A 22,190-nucleotide genomic window follows, 5' to 3' on the forward strand; every position below is an offset into this window, starting at 1 on the left:
TTTGCTCAATACTAACAATCTACCATTTGAACAACAGCATTACTTCTGGCAGTTTCGAGTAGTTTTTTGGACTTTATGGACTTTCCTGCCCCAACTGTGATCCTTAGATCTCAGCCTCCTGTGTAGCTAGGATTACAGGTGTGCGCCACCGGTGCTGGGCATTAATCACATTTTCATAATCAGGTATCTTTTTGTTATAAGTATGGAAGGATCAAACATTCTTTGAGAATCTGCTTTGCATGTTGATATAGTCAAATGAAATGAGGAAGCAGAAAAACTAGGAGAGAGGCTTCAGTGTAAAAAAATAGAACGATTGAAATACATAGGCCGAACATATTTCCAAGAACAAAAATTCATCATTTGATTTGAATAAAATAGAAAGATTTAAAGATACTAAGTAGAGTATCCCACTGGGATGATAGAATCTGAAAACTGGCTTTTGGCATGTTGGAAAATATAGTGTCTGTTCTTTCTCTTGGAGCTGGGATCAATCTGTCAATCTGCTAGAAGTATGTACAGAATTACAAACCTCAGTGCATTTCCCACTGTGGTTGGTATTAGTGCTTTTCATAGTTTCTAGCATGTAGTAGACACATGGCTTGAATAGAAAAGTAAACATAGATGTAACAAGTGCTAAGTTGGATAGTCAGAAATAAAGTTCTGATATTAGAGAAAACAAAACATGGGCAAGAGTGAGTAGGGACTGTGAGAAAATGAGCGGATTCTTTTTTTGTGTGTGTGTTTATCCATTTGTGTCTTGAAGTTGTAGACTTAGCCTCATTAGACCTACATTTCGCTGAAAAGAGTAATGATATTTGGATTTTTTTACTTAGAATGTTGAAAAGTTATATGATGTGAGTGATTGGTAGCATTTCTTAGGTTGTGGTGCCTACTACAGTTCTCTTAGTCTCGTTTTGAAAAAAAAAAAACTTGCTTTCATAGCTTTAAGCAAAAGAGTGCAGTTAGGGAATGATTCTCGAGAACTTGTTGTATGGTAGCTTCTTATATTAACTTCCTTACATGTTTCAAACTGATTGCAAAGTAAATATGATTAGTGATATTAATTTATAATGTCTTTTATTGGAGCAGCTGTGGAGGCAGTAGCAGGTCAGGGCACAGAGTACTCATATGAAATAGACACTTAAAATAATTCTTTATGGAATTGCATCTATGAAGCATACTATGAATTTACCTGCTTAGTGTTACTTAAATATAGTTTCTGTTATATATCAGTGAACTAAACGTGTTCATTCATATTCATTTTTAAAGTATATTTTTGTTAACTTCAAGTGGCTGTACCTTGGGGTTACCTAACATTCAACATGCCAGTTTATGAACATAGTGTGTTTTGTCATCCCCCCGTCATCCCTCCCAATCCCATCCATTCCTACTTTCATAGGATATTTGTTGAATATTAAGACTGCATTCATCCCTCCTTCCCCCCTACATTCATCTCATTCATATTCATTTAATATTTATGTACAGCTATTGAAATTCCTTTAGGGCTAGTGTGAAACACTTTAAATCCCATCTCTTACAAATATCTACCAATGTAACCTTTCAGGAGAAAGTATTACTGTGTGTCCTTGGTATTTAAATTCTGTTGATGATTCCTACTACTTTTCTCTCTTTCTCTCTGTGAATTCATATTTCTTTGAGTTTACTTACACTCTCTGTCAATTTCTTCTTGAATTTCTTTGAACGTGGGGTTCGAGGAAGAGAAGAAAATCCTGCAAAGGTATCTTTATCCAGGCTGTGGTTCTGATTTTCATGCATCCTGCATTTTCTGATTGAGTTCCTTAAATAAACCCGTAGCCCTACTAAATGCTGACGACTCCTAATTATATGTATTTAAGCCTTTTGCACTATAGCCTCCATCAGCAGTTTTCTGCTAGCAGTTTTGATAGTGGTTTTGATACTGGACATATGATAGGTCAAACAGTTTCACTAGCCTAGACATCTAAGCTCCATCCTCTTCTTCCACTGTGCCACTACATACCTCATTCCAAATCCTTTTAAATAAGTCTCAACTCTGCATTTTCATAATTATGCATTTTAATTGCCTTTTCACTCCATTGCTTTCCTATTAGTCTAGGCCCCCATGACTTCTTCATTATTGGACTAACGAGCTATGGGTGTTTACCCTTCTAGTCTTTTCTCTACTTCCCCTTGAAACCTTCTACAAAATAAATGCAAATTAAACTGGTGTGCATTCAAGGATGCCCACAGCCTTTGGGGTAAAGTTCATGCGGCTTATTTTAATAGCCACCACCTTTCCTCTCCCTCTGTGGATAACCTCAGTCTCTTGAAATTTTCTCTAATAATAACAACAATAGTAACAGCTAACATTTATTACATACTTGCTGCTTTCTAAAACTATTCTGAGCAATTTGTCATCATTAAATAGAACACAATGGGATATAACCCTCTGAATTATTGAGCCCAGATAGTTGAAGAAACTGCCAACGGTCACACAGCTGGTAAGTCACCATGTAGAGTCCTACCACTGTGGAGAGTCAATTTGAGAGGAGTAGTTTCATGGTGAAGATGTGAATGTTGTAAATGTAAAACACAAGCTAAACTCACAGGTTAAACCACAGGATGAATGTGGTTCCACTTCAGTCACTCTAGGCTACTTATGGGGATATAGTGTGTGTGTGTGTGTGAGAGAGAGAGAGAGAGAGAGAGAGAGAGAGAGAGAGAGAGAGAGAGAGAGAGAGAGAGAGAGAGAGAGAGAGAGAGAGAGAGAGAGAGAGAGAGAGAGAGAGAGAGAGAGAGAGAGAGGGAGAGAGGGAGAGAGGGAGAGAGGGAGAGAGGGCGAGAAGCAGAAGCTTTGACTTTCCTCAAAATTCCTTTAAAATTGAAAAGTTGCACATCCTTTGTAGTTAAGTCCATTAGACAGCACTAGTATTTACCTTTCAGAAGATTTGCATTAAATTTCAGCATTTAAAGCAATTTATGCATTGAGGGAAGCTTTTTTACCTGTCAAATATGGGGTAGAAAGGATTGATGTACAATTAGTATTTAGTCTGTGTTTGCTTTTTAAAAACACAGCTAAACAGGTTATACTAATGAAGAGTTGATAAAAGAATTTTATTATTTAGTTACTTTTTGCATAAACCTGCCAGCTGATTAAAATGAGCCTAATTTAATCAGCATTGTATTGCATGCTGAAGACAATTTAGGCTAATGTCAAGGGCAGTTATTTCTCCTTTGTAGAAGATATTGGAATAATGAGTTTAGTAAGAAAAAAAAGGAGTCAGAAAATGTTTGAAGATACTTAAAAATCACACTCTTGTTTTTGCATGCAAATTAAACTGAAAGTCATTCTATAATGTATCATTGGGCTTACTTTTTACAAAACAATTGGATGGAACTGTGATCTTTTGCTAATATTGGCCCCTGGTTGCCAAACTTTTTACTAGGCATCATTTTAAATTGACCCTTAACTCAGACTGGGTTTTGGTGTATCTCCATTTGAAAATAAATCACTGTTTTAAGTATCAATGCCCAGTCCTTCCATTCTTTTCTTTCTTCATCTAAAGTAATTTTTTTTCTCTTATATTTATACCCAAGTGAGGGTAAGAGGAATCTTAATAGAGTCATCTGAATTCTTCCTGGATTCATGTGAATTCTGAGATTTTTTTTCTCATTTTTTGGTGATACTTTTAAATGGAAGCTAAGTTAGGGCACCGGTTAGAATTGTGAATTGTCAGCATTTAAAGGGCTTAGTGACTCCCAAGTGAATCCCCTACACAAATGGCAGGTTGCTGTGGAAACAAGGCTAGTTCTCTGCCTTGGAAATGTTATCTTGTCTTTAAATGCCAGAGATAATATTTGTTTACCTTTGTTGCATCATCTCTAGACCTAGTACTCTGTTGAGATATGTTCTGTAACTTTGTAGAAATTGCTTCATATTTCTTCCTCTTGACTGACTTTACTGAGCCCTAGCAGAGCTTTCTTTTCTAGTGGTTTTAATTGTAAGCACAGTTTACAAAACTTATAACTAGGAAGTGATTCTTCTTCTTCTTCTTCTTCTTCTTCTTCTTCTTCTTCTTCTTCTTCTTCTTCTTCTTCTTCTTCTTCTTCTTCTTCTTCTTCTTCTTCTTCTCCTCCTCCTCCTCCTCCTCCTCCTCCTCCTCCTCCTCCTCCTCCTCCTCCTCCTCCTCCTCCTCCTCCTCCTCCTCCTCCTCCTCCTCCTCCTCCTCCTCCTCCTCCTCCTCCTCCTCCTCCTCCTTCTCCTTCTTTTTACTTTAGGGCAGAAAAATTTCCACTACACATGCCAAATAATAAGGCATTACAATATTTGATCCTGAAGCATTACTTTTATTTCCATGATCACCAGTGAGACAAAGAATAGGTTGCCTATAATGCTGGATGAGAAATGTACTCATTATCTTGCTCATGTAACTGTAACCCCTCTGTAAAGTATTTTCACAATAAAAAAAAAAACTTAATTAAAGAATAGGTTGCCTAGGGATAGCATGGAGATGTCATTCTGAGTGGCAGTGTCACTTCAAGAAACATAGGCTGATTCACCTGTTCTTGGATAGGTTTCAGTCATGAGTGATGGAGAAATGCAAAGAAAATCTAAAACAAACAAGTTGAGAAAGTGAGAGAGAACATTATAATTAAGTTTTTCAGCTAACTTAGGTGGCCTACTAAGGTCATGATGCATCATCACAAGATGAAGGTTTGGGGGTGGGGGTACTCTACCTATGCAAGGATTAATGATGATGTCATTCTAGCTTAGTTCTAGTTTTTAAACAACAGATCTTTAACTTATCTACTCAGGCCAATAAACCATGACCTGTAAACATCCCCTTGGGAGAGGGACACTGCCCTGTGGGCTGGTCCCAGATAGGGACAAGGGTCCAAGTTCCTTACAGTTCAGTAAAACTTGTGCTGAGTAAAAATCATTGTCACTTTCACTCTACATATGACCCACTTTCAGTCTATTGGAGGTATAGTCCTTTCATAATAAACTTCCCTATCAGTTTCACTACTTTTACACTGGCTGAATTATTCTCTGGCCAGACACAAGAATATAGGTTGATTGAGTTATTCTGAATTTCCAGTAACATTCTACAGAACACCTGATACAGACTCCAGAACAGCTCCGCAGCACGAGAACCCAAATGGACTTTCCTAACCTTATCAGGAGCTAAAATTGTTTTGCAGAAATTAAGTGAACAAGAAATGAAAGGTAGAGTTTTAGCCAATAGATCATTTTTAGTGTGCTTACGGGCACTTTTCAAGTCCCTTCTAAGCATTGGATCTTTTTCTTTTATCAGCAAAAATATACTTAATTCTTAAAATGCAGATGAAGCACAAGCTTAACTCGAATATATCACTTTAAACTTGCATATATAACTTTAAGCTTGAAGTTCTGTAGTGAGTAGATTTTATATTAATACTATTACAAAAGCATCATTGGCTCAAATATATTCTTTTACTATTGTTTTGCTTACTGGTCTAGTAAAATACTAGCTCAGTGTAAATGAGTTTTTAATGAAACATGATAGCAAGGAAGGCTTATAGAATGATTAAGGATTTAGTATTGTCTATGCCATTAAAGTAAGTTCAGTCTTCAGAGAGCTCACAAATTGATTTTATACTTTCTTTTTTTCCTCATGTCTGTAGAGTAATTAGTTATTACATCATTGTACTTGTTTCTATAGCTCTTTTTTGAGGGGAGGGGCTGGTCATGGAGCTTGAACTTTGCATCTGGGCGCTGTCCCTCAGCTCTTCAGCTCAAGGATAGCGCTTTACCACTTGAGCCACAGCGCCACTTCTGGTTTTCTGGTGGTTTATTGGATTTTCCTACCTGTGCTGGCTTTGAACTGTGATCCTCAGAGCTCAGCTTCTTGAGTGGTTAGGATTACAGAGGTGAGTCACTGGCACCTGGCTCAGCTCATTTTGTTTTCCATTCTTACTACAGATTCTTTGAGGAAAGAGGCAATTTGTTCCTGATGAAATCACAACTAATGCCATCTCTTACAACTCAGAGACTACCTTTCTATATGTAATTAGCCAATTTCAGAATTACTTTGCTCTATTTTACTGTACCTTCCTGCTTTTTATTATCCCTTGAGCAGTAATGTACTTGTAACATTATAGATACAAATGGAGCAATGGCAGTTGGGAATTGGGATGGCTGTAGGAAGGGTTTGTGTTATATATGACAAGTGGGTCAGCTAGCTTATGGCTGTATTCATTTGCATATTTTCATTGTGGTCTGTGGTTAACATACTCAAGGCTATTATTTAAACATAACTCTTAAATCCAGATTCTAATTAGTCTGAAGGCTCTGTGGGTGATATAGTATATTACCCTGAGGGACAACAGAATTAAATGTCAGTCAAAAATGTTAACATCAGGGCTAGGAAATATGCTAGCTGAATATCTTTCAGTGTAATTTCTAGAAGGTATAGTTTATCATTTTCAGGCATATAAGAAGAAGAGTCAATACTTTCTCAAAGGATGCTATTAGTGCTCAAAGGTCAGGTGATCTTTGATCATAGACAAATAGGAACTTACATGGTAATCTAGTCAGTTGAGTAGGAGGGGAAATGGCTTGCCCTTTCCTGTATAATGTATGGCATGGAATAACACAGTTAAATATTTATTATATTCTGTTCTTTCTTTGGGTAACACAATCCTAATCTGCAGAAGCATTTTAAGGCTTAGCTAGCTTTCCTTTCCTACCATGTACTGTTAAGAACAAATCCTCAAAGAAACAACTGCCCAATAAATAAGTGGGCGAAAGACTTAAAGAGAAACTTCTCTGAAGAAGAAAGAAGGATGGCCAATAGACACATGAAGAAATGTTCAACATCCCTAGCCATAAAGGAAATGCAAATCAAAACAACATTGAGATATCACCTCACTCCAATTAGAACGGCAAAAATCAAGAACTCTAACAACAACAGATGCTGGAGGGGATGTGGACAGAAAGGAACCTTACTTCATTGTTGGTGGGAATGTAAACTTGTTCAACCACTTTGGAAAGCAGTATGGAGGTTCCTCAAAAGACTTCACATAGAACTCCCCTATGACCCAGCAATCCCACTTTTGGGCATTTACCCAAATGTTTACAAACAAGACCACACTAAAGCTACCAGCACAACTATGTTTATTGCAGCATTATTTACCATAGCTAAGATATGGAACCAACCCAGATGCCCCTCAGTAGATGAATGGATCAAGAAAATGTATATATACACAATGGAATTCTATGCCTCCATCAGAAAGAATGACATTTCCCCATTTGTTAGGAAATGGAAAGGTTTGGAAAAAATTATATTAAGTGAAGTAAGCCAGGCCCAAAGAAGCATAGGTCCCATGGTTTCCCTTATTTGTAATATCTAGTATATGTATGAGTCAAGCGGAAAAGGTCAGATAATGTGATGTCAGGAAAATGAACCCTTAGATATGTATTTTAATGTTTTTTTTCTTTCATGCATGTGTTTCTAACGCATTTATAAGATTATCTCTTTGTTGCTTTGTATGTCCCTCCCCTACAGTATAACCCCTGCTTTCACTATATTTGATGTCAGTATAACTTGAGTAGGAGATGGGGAAAAACCAGTTGTTTAAGGATACAGGTGGACCTGTTGCAACAATGAGAAGTACAAGTTGTCATGTCCAAAACGAGCTTTACAATGTCGGTGTGGGGGGGGGAGGGAGGGAAGGAGAAGGATTGGGATTGGGGGGAGGGGGGAGGCTGGGAAGGGATGTGAAGGGTAAACAAAGAAAGAGGCTGCAATGCTTGATAAGAAATGTATGCATTATCCTGCCCATGTAATTGTAACTCCTCTGTACAGTATGTTCACAAATAAAATAAAATAAAATTTTTAAAAAAAGAATGCTTTATGGGAGATAGTTATAAATTTGGATTAAGAATGGGTAAAAGAAGGGCTGGGAGTGTGGCTCAGTGGAAGAGTGCTTGCCTCGTATCCATGAGGCACTGGGTTCGATTCCTTAGCACCACATACACAGAAAAAGCTGGAAGTGGTGCTGTGACTCAAGTGGTAGAATGCTAGCTTTGAGCACAAAGCAGTCCAGGGACAGTGGCCAGGCCCTGAGTTTAAGCCCCAGGACTGGCAAAAAAATAAAAGGTAAAAGAAAGCCTATTTGGGTGCCAGTGGCTCACACCTTGTAATCCTAGCTACTCAGAAGTCTGGGATCCGAGGATCACAGCCCCTGCAAGAAAGCCTATGAGACTTTTATCTCCAATTAAATCACAGAAAAAGCTGGAAGTAGCACTGTGGCTCTAGTAGTAGAATGCTAGCCTTGAGCAAAAAGACCTCAGGGACAATACCCGAAGTTCAAGCTTCAGGGTAAGGAGGGGAGAGTAGAGAGTAGAGGGGGAAGCCTAAATGTTTGGCCTAATTTTCTTTTTCTTTTTCTTTTTCTTTTCCCCCTTCCTTCCTTCCTTCCTTCCTTCCTTCCTTCCTTCCTTCCTTCCTTCCTTCCTCCTTCCTTCCTTCCTTCCTTCCTTCCTTCTCTTTTCTTTCTTTCTTTCTTTCTTTCTTTCTTTCTTTCTTTCTTTCTTTCTTTCTTTCTTTCTTTCTTTCTTTCTTTCTTTCTTTCTTTCTTTCTCTTTCTTTCTTTCTTTCTTTCTTTCTTTCTTTCTTTCTTTCTTTCTTTCTTTCTTTCTTTCTTTCTTCTTTCTTTCCTTTCTTTCCCTCTTTCTTTCTTTCTTTCTTTCTTTCTTTCTTTCTTTCTTTCCTTTCTTTCTTTCTTTCTTTCTTTCTTTCCTTTCTTTCTTTCTTTCCTCTTCTTTCTTTCTTTCTTTCTTTCTTTCTTTCTTTCTTTCGTCATGGGGCTTAAACCTCTGGGCTTGGGTGCTGTTCCTCAGCTCTTAAGCTCAAGGCTATTGCTCTACCATTTGAGCTACAGCGCCACTTCTGGTTTTCTGGTGGTTTATTGGAGATAAGAGTTTCATGGACTTTCCTGCCTGGACTGGCTTTGAACTGCGATCCTCAGATCTCAGCCTCCCTGAGTAGTTATGATTACAGGCGTGAGCCACCAGCACCTGGCTGTTTTTCATTTTAAAAGTAATAAATCCTTGAATGAAAGGACAGAAAAATTTCAGGGTACTGGTATGTATGATCCTAATTACAGAAACTCATAAACTAACCTATAAAAGTAAAACAACTTTTGGAATATTGTTAAGTTTAGAATTGTATGTGACAGGGCTGGGAAGGTGGCTCAGTGGTAGAGTGCTTGCCTTGTATACATGAGTCCCTGGGTTCGATTCCTTAGCACCATATAAGCAGAGAAAGCCGGAAGTGGTGCTATGTTTCAAGTGGTAGAGCGGCTAGCTTTGAGCTGAAGAGCTGAGGGACAGCGCCCAGGCCCAGAGTTCATGACCAACCAAAAAAAAAAAAAAAAAAAATTATATGTTATAAAACAGCCTTACCTCAAATTTTAACACATGATTTTTAAAATTAATTTTTAGAAACTTACTACTCATTTTAACTTACATTTCTTTCTCTGGGCCTGAGTGCTGTCCCTCAACTCTTCAGCTCAAGGCTAGTTCTCCATCACTTGAGCCACAGTGCCACTTCCAGTTTTCAGAGTGGTTTATTGGAGATAAGAGTCTCATGGACTTTCCTGCCCAGGTTTGCTTTGAACCAGGATCTTCAGATTTTAGCTTCCTGAGTAGCTAGGATTACAAGTGTGAGCCACTGGTGCCCGGCAGAGGGGTACTTTCTATTTGTGTTTCTTGTAGACTTGGTTTTGGTGTTGCAGGTCAGTCAGTAGAATCTGCCTTACACAATGAGACCACAAATGTTCCTTAAATGTAGACAAGTCTTTAAGGAATTTTGGAGTCCATTCTCATTTTTATCACAAAAAGTATTAGAACTTTCTAGAGAATTATGTCAGTGTCATTGTCTATTGACTTTGTGCATTTATATTGAATATTCGGGGAACATGCATATGTCCTATCATAGCTTCCTTTGGAAGTGTTCATTCCTACATATAAAGAAAGTGGCATGCACAGGAAAAACTTATTTGCTTGAGGGATGTGGGAGCAAAATGGCTGCTGCATGTGAATGGCCTGTGAGCCCAGAGGTCTTCAAGGAAACTTCCTGACTTCAGTCAGTGTCTAGTATTCAGGCCACATCTGAAGGTTCTTTGTAAACTCTTGATTATGGCTGCATTATGATATCATCAGAATTATTTGCAGTTATCTTGAATAAAATCAATTCTACTTGAAAAATTTAAAGTAGTGATATAAAAATTGCATTGCTGGGGCTGGGAAGGTGGCTCAGTGGTAGAGCACTTGCCTTGCATGCATGAGGCCCTGGGTTCTATTCCTCAGCACCACATAAGCAAAAAAAAAAAAGGAAAAAAAAACTGGAAGTGGCACTGTGGCTCAAGTGGTAGAGCGCTAGCCTTGAGCTGAAGAGCTGAGGGACAGCGCCCAGGCCCAGAGTTCAGGCCCCATGACCGGACCAAAAAATAAAAATTGCATTGCTTTGGCAGGTTGTGTTATATTATCTTTGGTTATTTAAGAACAAACAGAATTCTTCTTGAAGATTTGCACATAATCATAGCCAATAGCTGATCATAGCCAGAGTCAGGATGATTTGAAGAATACATGATGTTTGAAAACTCCGTTTCCAATCTCAGGCTCATTCTGTACTTTCTTTATGTCTGGACAACTTAATTTCTTTGATACTTAGTCTCCTTTTCCTAATTCTTGATAAAATGAATTTTGAGACCCTGAATAAAGAAGTAGATGTCCACAAAAAAGCTTCATGCCACAGTTCTGTTGAACATACCACTTTCTAGCAGGTTTCTCCTGCTAACATTCTCCTGCTAACACTTTTTAAAATTCAGTATTTGTATGTAGAGTCAAAATACCAATTGAACTTTGTCTAAATTTTCATTACTCTTGAAACCAGTTCTTGGTTTTAACCTCCCAAAATATGTTTATTCACAATGATGATGTAGTTTAACAATAGTAAAGGTGTGCTTGTTGATATACCTTCTCTCTTTTTTACTCACTCTTTTTCTACTCACAGGTAAATGTTACTACCATGGATTTCCTCTTTCCTAATATAAGGAGAAGAAAATTACAACAGACTAGTGGCTTAACATGATCAAGTTTATTACCTTACAGCATTAGCTGGCGCAAGATTCAAAGGTTTCCTCCGTGTGGGGGAAATCATGGAATTAGCAGAGCCTCCCTTTCTTGAAGGTCAAGAGGAGAATGTCTTTTCTTGCCTTCTAGATCATGTTGCATTCTTGGGCTCTTGGCTCCTTTTCTTCATCTTGAAGCCTAGCAGTGCAGCATCTCTCTGTCCATCATCACATCACTCTGTGTCACAGCCAGAGAAGGTTCTCCATTGTGCCAGACGGAGGTGATTTGATGGGGCTCACCATATAATCCAGTGTCATCTTTCCATTTTGAGGTTCTTAACCTGAATCACATTTATAAAGCTTCTTTTGCCACAGAAAGTAACTTTCACTGGTTTCAGGGCTGGGTTCTGTCTAGCACAACTGGCATCCATGTTTTCCACATGAAGAAAAGCATGGAGATGATAGAACAGTAAATTTACCAACCATCATCAGAACATAAGGTCAGAGCTGGTTTTAAATGCAGCTCTTTGATTCCAAAAATCTGTGCTTTTAACCACTTTGTTCCAGGCAGTTATGGGCTTTCAGCTTGTAATTTTACCCATTAAAAGAACTACACTAGATCCAAAGGTTTGTAAGCATTTATGGGTGACATTTGTGCAGTCGGTTTTCTGATGTTTCTGAGGGCTAAAATGACTTGTACTGAAGTAGGTGGGAAACATGTGCCAGTGGGTAGAGTTTATTTATTGTGGGTGTTTTCTGGTTCTAGCCTGATTTGTTTCTCATGGAATCTTGACTGATAGATGGAACAGAGGAGAGATTAATTAATAGCTATTGAAAATAAGGAAAAAATAAACCTTCAAATGTGGTCTACTTCTTAGTTTGCTTGAATGTATGAAAATAGAACAAGTAAACCTATTGAAATTGTTTTGAAAAAGCAGGAGTGGGATGGGAAATGTGGTGGATGCATTGTATGAATGTGCAGAAATATTACGATGAACCTGCCTTGTAATAGAAAAATAGCAGAAAAAAAGTGAACTACTTCATGGACAGCAGTGAGGACTCCATCTGTTAAAATATGGACTTGAGTGTGTTTCAGAAATTTAAAAGACATATCTTTTACTTTTTGAAGGGCATGATAGAGATTTTTTAATATGTATTTTGTGATGTTGCTATATGTATTCTTGTGGAGTAGATTTTCTAAAATTACATATCACTCCCAATTTAACACAAAATTACTTCATATCTGCACCTGGCACTTAAATTTTGGTTTAAAAGAAAGCTGTAAAAATTGCATGTTATTGGCATATTGCAAATCACCAACTGTGATTCTGCCACTGAAATCCAAACAGCATTTGTTCATGATACAGTCCAGATTTTATAATCCTTGTGTTTTCTAAAAATGTGGGAGATAATTATTGAAACTAATATACACGAATAAGCTCTTCCATCATGGTGCATGGCATTTAAAGACTCATTCTTTGTCGTTTTCCATCTCCATTTTCAGTTTGTAGAAAAAAACTTGATTCTTGAGAGAATATTTCTTTGTGCAAAGTTAATAACAGATTAGAAATTCACTTGCTTCCAATTAATCCCCATAATGTCAAAACTTAATATCTTCAAAATGCATATTAAATCATATACCTTGTGAAAAGTATATTAAAATCAAGTTTAGAAATCCTAAATTCTGATGATTAAAATGAGTATTGTTAATTTCTTGGGATTACACCTTTATCTTCCTTTTATAAAACTTCTAGTTTTATTTCCAAAATTTAAATTTTAAAGTTGAACATTTCTAGAAAGATAGGCAGTCTTACTGGAAGATCAAACTGACCCTGCTTCTTGCTTTTGTAAATGAAGTTTTATTTGTATGTTGCCACATTCCTTTGTTTTTGTGTTATCTATGGCTGTGTTCATGCTATCATGGCAGAGTATAATAATCATGATAGAGGTGAGATGATTTGCAGTTCCCATATCATTTGTTCCTTTTCAGAGAGCGATTGCTGATCTGTTTTTGTAGAATGTCTGGGCTTCAATACAGGAAGATACTTGTCAGTCAGTGTTGCATAATTAATGTATGTGTATATATCTACCAACACCTTCCCAGTTTTTGTAACTCTTAAAGATTTCTTTTCCCACCTACGTTGCTTATTATGAGGTCGAGTGGCCCAAGTATTCATCCTGTTTTCCTTTCTTCTTACCACTTAACCTCCCACTGGATTATTTAATCAGCTAATTATGTATTATACCACAGCAGGGTTTTGAGCTTCCTGTTTGTCTACATGTCTCCATGACATTAGAATGGTTTTCTTTGTTTGATTAATTGATTAACAATGTGTAAATGCCCATGGAAAATCACATTTGTTCAGAGAGACAAAACTATAACATGATGATTGTAATTCTAAATACTGCTCATATTTCTGTAAACTTCTCTTTCTGTAAACTTGCCCTTTAACTGATAGGACTGTGGACAATGAAAAGGGCTGGGTTGGAGAAGGAAGTAGCTTCTTTCAGCCTTAGCTGTGTTTTATCTTTCCTGGGAATATTGAACTTAGTAGCTAGATATTGTATTGTAGGTGAATGACCAAGGTGATAATCATGTCTGACATTTTTAAAAGAAGCACATTTGTGATTTGAACTATAAGATACAGAATGGATTTTTATTTTCATAGTATTTTGTAACACTGTGCCTAATATTTCAAAGTTTTAACTTGAAATAACAATTATGGAATGTTTACATATACCTTTCATTTATTCCTAATGTTAACATCAATCACTGAATAGTTAACAAAAATAAGAAACTAATATGGAGTTCGTACTGTTACCAGTCTCAGTCATTTAAATTTTGTTCCCTCTTTTTTTTTTTTTTTTGTATTGTTTTTGTTTTTGGTGGTAGTGGAGGTTTAAACTCAGGGCCTCATGATTAATAAGATGGTGCCATAATTACTAGGATGGTGCCGTACTGGCAAGCTCACTTCCAGACTTATTTTTCACTATTTTAAAATTTTTTGTTTTTAGTTTTTAGTGCCAGTTTTGAGCCTTGGACTCAGGTTATGGGCATTGACCCTGAGCAGTTTTGCCCAAGGCTGGTGTTCTACTACTTGAGCCACAGCTTTACTTCCAGCTTGTGTTAGTGTTTAATTGGAGATAAGAGACTAGCAGACTTTCATATCTTGGCTGGCTTCAAACCGTGATCCTCAGATCTCAGATCCCTGAGTAGCTGGGATTACAGGCTTGAGCTTCTGGCACCCAACTCACTAATTATTTCAAGGTAAAGTTTTACTTCCTACCTGAGCCCTGATCCACCTACTTTTGGGCTTCCTGTTTTCTCTTGGCTTTTAAGGGCATGACACTCTATTTAACTTCTGTTCCAAGGAGACGAGTCTCTTACACTTTTCTACCTAAGCTGGCCTGAGGCCATAATCTTACCAGTCTAAGCCACCACATACCCTGATATGACAGGTGTCTGGCTATGGGTAGAGAAGGATTCTCTGAATTTAAGTCTACCCTCAAACCTCCATCCTCTCATTTCAGTCTCTAGGATTGTGGGAGTTACTAGCACTCAATTTGCCTTTTCATTCTGTCTGTGTCTGTCTGTCTGTCTGTCTGTCTTCTCCTTTCCTCTCTTCCTCCCTTTTCTGGCCTGGATCTAGTAAGAGCTCACATTGCATGTAGTTCTCATTTTTCTTTAGCCTCCAATTTATATAATTTCCTCATCTTTTCTTATACTTTCATGACCTTTGTACTCAGAATGAGTATCATGTATTTCATGGAATATCTTTCCATTTAGATTTGTCTGGTTAAATTGAAGTTACACAATTTTGGCAGGAACACTAATTAGAACTTAAGTTGTTTACCTTATCAAATGATAAATGACACTGGCTTCTCTTACCACTGCTAATGGTAACCCTGTTAAGGTCTGTTTGCCAAGTTTCTTTACTGCAAAATTAACTCACCTTCTACTTTTTGGTAAAACTTACCTTTTGAGGTATGAAGATAACCTGTTTTTCATTATATTCTCTTCCATTAACTTTAGCATTTGCTGGTAAATCTTGTCTGCACACATTATGATAGAAATTACCTAATGATGACTTCTAGTTTTGTCATTCCATCTTTGTTATTTGGAATGTTACACTTGCGGGCAGCTGTCTACTACCTTTTATTTCTTCAACTATTTTTTAAGACCTTATATTCTTAGGGGAATATTTTATTCTTTGTGTTATGATCCAATGCTGTCATTACTTTCTTGGTTATAAGTTGTCTCCGTTTTGGCCCCGAAAGCTGCGTCTGGTTGCACTGGCTTCTCCTTTGATATGCCTTCTCCACTTCCAAATACTTTTCTCATTCTAAGCCTCACAAGGCATCCAGCTTGTCATGTGTTCTCACTGCTCCAATCCTAAAATAAACCGCCTGTCCAAAGATCCTTCATCCATTTATAGGAGAATGATATTAGAAACCAACAACAGGACACTAAATGGGCTCACTGATACTTGATTGTGGTACTTGTTCAGTGAACCAAGCTAAGGAATACATGCATGCATGCTCACACATCATTAACACTGTCTATATCTGTTTATCTGTGTATCTATCTAACCATTCATCATATTAGAACATTTTTAGATGACATGGGGAGGTGTGTGTGTGTGTGTGTGTGTGTGTGTGTGTGTGTGTGTGTGTGTGTGTGTGTGTGTGTGTGTGTGTGTGTGTGTACTGATGGTTCCATTGGAACATAAAGGAGCTAAAAATTTTCTCTTGTCTGTTAATAGCATGACATAACATATTACTCTCATTTGTGGCAATCGTAGCATTAATGAACCTACAGTGTGGCTGGTCCATAAAAATATAGCCATTACAGTATATATAGTGCATGATGCTTAATGGATGACTGTGTTACTGGTTTATATGTTTATTATACTACTTGTCATTCATTTTAGGCTATATTTTTTTGTGTGTAATTTACTGAAGAAAATAAGGTACCTTGTTAGGCCAGTAGTAGCCTCATATATCTAGGTATTTACAGTTTCTCTTGATTGCGTGAAGGGGCTTCTTTGAGCCATTGATTTAACTATCTAGCTCTGTGCAAGTGCAATTCACGATGTTCCGGGTGATGAAATCACGTGGCACGTTTCTTAGAACATAACCTGTTTTTGAGTGACACATGACTGTAACCACTCACAAAAACCATGGGTTTGAACTGATGCCCTGATTCTAGTCTAACACTCCAGAGTTTATTCCAGTCTTTCCTTATTTGTAACTTCTGTTTTCGACAGTGAGAAGATTGGCTTTCATTATCCAAAATATTTTCATTTTTTTATTCGTTCATGGTATGTATGTTTGTATATGTGTAGTCGAGTGAGAATTGCTAAACCATACGCTTGAAAGGAGCAAATTGCTAACTAGAATATAGTATTTGTGTGACAGTTCTTGTCTTCAGCTTTACATTAAACAGTGAAAATATAGCTTCCCAAAGCTAAACCACTTCTTTTTTGCCTTGATTATTGTGGTCATGTTAAACAAAGGCAAGTTTCTTTAAGGTGCCATTTTACATTCCCCATAAACTCTTGCTATCCTGATTGATTCCAGTTATTTGGTTCTGTTTTAGGCTATTGATTGATTTCAGCCATTTGGTTCTGTTTTAGGTAATTGACTCACTATTATGATTTGGAGATTCAGAGCTACACAGAAAAATATACTTTGAAAAATGCCATTTCCCTCCTATTTCCTGGTTCAGTTTTTTTCTTTTTGTATGTAACCCATTTCACTTATTTTCTTTTTATACTTTGTATATTTTATGCAGAAATTAGCAGATGAATGTATTTGCCATTCACTTTCCAATGTGAATGTTATAACTTATAAACTCATTATACATACAGTTTCATCTGAATATATGAACACATGAACTTTTTTGTTTGCTTTGCTTCCATTTCACAGCATATCTTATATAAAAAATATTTAAACATACCCCAGTGTTAGCAATCTGTTTTGTTAACTTTTCACCCTTAGAATTTTGGGTATAAAATGTAGTACTTAGAAGTATGCCCGTAAACATCAAATTTCAGGGAAATACTTTTTTTTTTTTTTTAAAGTCTTGCTTTCTAATTTTCCCACCATTGATTTATGTCAAAATGGCCAAATATGTTTGGTAGTAATTTGAAGTGATTGTATTTACAAGTGCACATTTGCCTCTCTTTTCTAGCTGGTCGCAGTGTTTGATGAGCAAGATCCCCATCATGGAGGTGATGGCACCAGTGCCAGCTCCACAGGGACCCAGAGTCCGGAGATATTTGGTAGTGAGCTTGGTACCAGCAATGCTTCTGCCTTTCAGCCTTATCAAGCAACAAGTGAAATTGAGGTCACACCTTCCGTTCTTCGTGCAAGTGAGTGAGAGCTCTTTGTTCTCTGCACATTTTATCTTAATTTACAGGGATGCCAACTTTTGTTATCCAGCCATGCTCCTGCGAATGGAATTCATTATCTGTTTTCATCAGATTTTGATTAAGTTTAGAACCTGGGCCAGTGCCTTTTGCAAGAGAGGTAGACAGTTCTGTACATGTTAATAGATTGGGCTTACTTTACTTTAGACTTTTTTGATTGCTCACTAATGGTAAATAAGGATAATAGTTGAAGTTAAATTACCTGGATTTTTTTTCTATTTAATCTGAAAGTTAGAACAGATAGAAATAATCAGAAGTCTACTTCCTGAAATAAAATATGGTATCAATAGTTGAAGTTAAATTACCTAGATTTTTAAAAAAATTTAATCTGAAAGCTAGAACAGATAGAAATAATAGAAAGCTTCTTACTGGAATAAAATATAGTTGCCACTAATTGACAAAATATGATATGTCACTGATTGACAATCAACTCAATTACAACTATTACCTGTATTACTTGAATTTCATGTGAAGATCTAGGAAGAAAGAGCTGCTATAGGTATCAAGGGAAGAAATATTAGGGACAGAGACAGTTTCTATCAGGACTCCCAGGACCCTAGCTACTAGTTTTAGACATCTATTTGAAAAATTGCATGACCGTTTCTGGCAGTTTTACTCAAGATGGTTGATACTTTTAGAGAATTACTATTTTGTGTTTATAGAATTGAGCTATTGTTAGGTGGAAGACGGTACATATCAAGAAATTGATAAGCTGGGTACTCATGGTGCATACCTGTAATATTAGCTACTCAAGAAGTTGAGATCTGAGGATCATGGTTCAAAGCCAGGCTGGGCAGACAGTCCATGAGACTCTTATCTCCAATTAACTAGCAAAAAACTAGAAGTATACCTGTGTCTCAACTAGTAGAAAGCTAGTCTTGAGCAAAAATGCTCAGGGACAGCGCCCAAATCCTGAGATCAAGCTCCACAACTGCCCCCCCCCCCCCCACTCCCCTCAAAAAGAAAGAAAGAAATTTATAAATGTAAACTCTTTTGTTTGTCTTTTCTGGTTTTTTCCTTCTCTTCCTCCTCCACTTTACTCTTCTCCCTTCCATCTTGTAGTGTTGTGCAGGCTAGTTTCAAAAGCCTGGACTTGGGTGACTCCCTCCACTGATCCTCCTGAGTAGCCGGAGGTACAGACCTCTGTTCCTGTGCTTAACCATTTCTTCACATGCAAGATGTTTGTGTTTGTGCATGTGTAGGAACAAGTCTGTTTTAAACTAATCCCATAGAAATCACATTTGATTTACACAAGCATATACCATTTTTGTTTTGATATTTTGGGTTTTTGAAACATGTTTTGCCAGTTATACCAGGCTAGCTTCAAAAAATGTGCAATCCTCCTGTCTCACTCCTGTATGCTGGGCTGATAGATGTGCACCACCCGGCCTGGCACAAGAATATACTATTTGGAAATTTTTTTGATGGATTTAGTCCAGGCAGTATGTTTGAAAAGATGGAGGCATGTACTATGCATACTTTGCATGGTGAAGTGGGGTGATACACCCTTAGTTTTTCTTATTATATACTAGTTTACAAAGCCCATGATTTAATAGACATCTGCTTATAATATATAAAGTGAATGTATAGATATACATATATATTCTAAACATTATTTAAAGAACATTTAATCAAATAAATGTACAGGTATTGAGGTACCTGATATGTATAAAATAATATTTTTACTTTGAGCAATCATAGTTCTTTTTTGATTGGGACATTTTTTGTAGTTTTGCATTTGTAAAGCATTTTGCTTTAGAAGCCACACAATTTAGCTACACCATAAAGAAAATGTTGGCAAAGCAGTACATCTTGTTAAGAATAATTTGAATGATATACCTTTGTTTTGCCTCCTCTTATACAGAGCATCCCATGTATTAACATTTAGATGCATTTTCAACTCGAAATATCTCATGGCTTGTGGGTTTTTTGTTTGTTTGTTTTCATTGAGAAAGAGATTTTTTTCCTTGGGTTGTGGGGCTTGAACTCAGGGGCTGCACACTGTCTGTCAGTGCACTCTACCACTTGAGCCACATTGCCACTTCTGGATTTTGAGTGGTTAATTGGACATGAGAGTCTGATGAAGACTTTTCTGCCCAGACTGGCATTAAACCACAGTTCTTAGCTCTCAGCCTCATGATTATCTAGGGTTACAGATACACCCGTGCCCAGATGAGAAGTTTTATTTTAAGCATTGTTGTTTTGTTATTTTAAGCATTAAGTTATTTTTAAGCACATTTAACCCAGGTATTACAGCAGTTTGCAGGAGAATATCCAAGAATTACTGTCTTGCTCAAAATTTTACATGCCTTGTTTATGATTTTGGTTGACTGTAAAATAGCCATCACACCTGTCTTCTGACTATTAAGATGATTTTTCCTGCTGTATTAGTGATGTTTGTGCAAATAGAAAACAGAGTGTGCTTGCCAGGGACTAAGGGTCTGGAGGCAAATTAGGCTATCCATGTTGTCAAGAAAATGTGTTTACTCTTCCTTATTGAAAGATTTTAATGTAAAGCAGCTAACATTATAGAGAGACTTACTCACTTAAGAAATAATTAATGTCAGGTACTGGTGGCTCATGCTTACTATAATCTTAGCTGCTATATTTGAGGATCATCATTCAAAGCCATCTTGGGCAGGAATGTCCATGAGATTTTTTTTTTAATCTCCAATTAATCAGCAAAAAACCTGAAATGGAGCTGTGGCTCACATGCTGGAGTGTCAGCCTTGAGCAAAAAAGCTAAACAAGAGTGTGATGACTTGAGGGCTGGGAAGGTGGCTCAGTGGTAGAGTGCTTGCCTTGCATGCCTGAGGCCCTGGGTTTGATTCCTCAGCACCACATAAGCAAAAAGAAAAAAGCCAGAAGTGGCGCTGTGGCTCAAGTGGTAGAGCACTAGCCTTGAGCTGAAGAACTGAGGGACAGCGCCCAGGCCCAAAGTTCAGGCCCCACAAACAGACACACACACACACACACACACAAAAGAGTGTGATGACTTGAGTTTGAGCCCCAGTAACAAATAGTTAACTCTACTCAAGGACATAAATCTGGTTTTAATACACAAAATTCTCATCTTATAGGCTTTGTGTATTTTTCACAAGTTTCCATTAACTCATACTGAGTGGGTAGGGGATACTTACAGATACTGAGAGGAGACAATCTGATTTAGTTAAATTAGTGGGGATGATTTTGTTACATCTCAACTGGAGGTGCCTTTCCTCTAAGGAACATTGTAGCTGGCAGCTAGGGGAGGCCAAAGATGCTGTGGAACATCCTACAAGCTCAGGGAAGGCAGCAGTCCCCTCAGCAAAGAACCATCAGCCCAAATGACTGTAGTGTAAAGGAGTAAAAACCTTGAATTAAATGAGATAAATATAACAACCACATACAGTTTGAGAGTTTGTTTGTTTGTTTGGCAAAGACTTTGTAACACAAGCTAGCCAGGAACTGGAGCTCCTCCTGCCTCAGCCTGTGGAGTGCTATAGGATTATAAGCCTGAGCTACAGTGCCTGGCAAGGGAAAACTTTTATGGAGCCTATATTTAAAACCATAGTCTTTATAATATCTGTTAACTAAAAGATAAAAATGCAATTCCTAGCCAATACTTCAATAATGGGTAAATAATGGGCAATAAAAACTATGGCTTGTGGCTAGTATTACATAAAAATATCAGTATATATGTGACATTTAAAACAAAAGCATAAACCTTCCTAATCGTTAAAAAGTATGTTTTAGGAAACAAGAAGTAAATAAGCCATATTTGAAACACTATATAAAAGCTACTTATGTTATACAAAATAAAATCGGAGAACATAAAAAGCAGGTACCTACCAGGAAGAAACAGAACAGGATCTCAGAAGTGAAATGTAAGCTAGATTTTAGTACTTTAATTTTAGAGTTGTGCTATGTTTTTTTTATAATTATTAAACATTCACATTTAAATTTTCAAACAAAAGTTCATAATAATTATTAATAAATACAATTTAATAAAGAACAATTGTTAGAGTAAGAAATAAATGTAAAACAGATAAAAATTATCTAGTTGGTGGCCCCAAATACATATAGTACCAATTTTAAATAACTTTATATTATAGTAATTTGTACAACCAATCACAGAAACATTCTAAGGAATAAAAAAAAGTATCAAGCAATAGGAACCCTAAAACTACTAGTTGTCTATAGTATTGGTATTGTGAGTTTTAGATTAATGGGCGGATCTTACTTGCAGGAACAAAGGCAATGAAGAATTTTACTTCAGGTTGAAGATCCCTTATCTGAATGCTCAGGAAAAGAAATGTTTCCGAGATTAGATCATTTTGGATTTTCAGATATTTTTATATACATAGGCAGACGTCTTAGGGATAGAACCCACTTTCAAGTGTGAAATTATATGCTTCATATGTACCTTTTGTGTACATAGTCTGAAGGAAATTTTATATATGGTTTTTAGTCTACCTGTGTTTTGTGACTCATTGCAAGAATATAGATGTACAAGCCTTTACTTTGTATCAAGCTGATTCTCAAAATTTTTCAAAATTTGAAGTAATTTTGATTTTCATATTAGGAATACTTCTGTTCTTTCATTCCTGATGACAGTGCAGACATAGGAAAATTCTTAGTGTAGAAAAACAGAGACATCAATATAAGTTAGAGGAGAATGAG

General features: G+C 36.9%; 1 protein-coding gene across 12 annotated transcripts in view; it reads left to right on the top strand.

Moving 5' to 3' along the window:
• Nucleotides 1-22,190, top strand: part of Pard3 (par-3 family cell polarity regulator) — a 635,367-nt gene that overhangs the window by 225,682 nt on the left and 387,495 nt on the right. For all 12 annotated transcript variants that reach the window (XM_069990667.1, XM_069990655.1, XM_069990656.1 and 9 more), the window contains exon 3: nt 17,291-17,471. In XM_069990667.1, the coding sequence (XP_069846768.1) occupies nt 17,291-17,471 (181 nt within the window). The remainder of the gene's footprint in view (nt 1-17,290; nt 17,472-22,190) is intronic.

This window comes from Dipodomys merriami, unplaced genomic scaffold (genome assembly GCF_024711535.1).
Source record: "Dipodomys merriami isolate MVZ:Mamm:240054 unplaced genomic scaffold, mDipMer1.0.p SCAF_4, whole genome shotgun sequence".
Lineage (NCBI taxonomy): Eukaryota > Metazoa > Chordata > Mammalia > Rodentia > Heteromyidae > Dipodomys > Dipodomys merriami.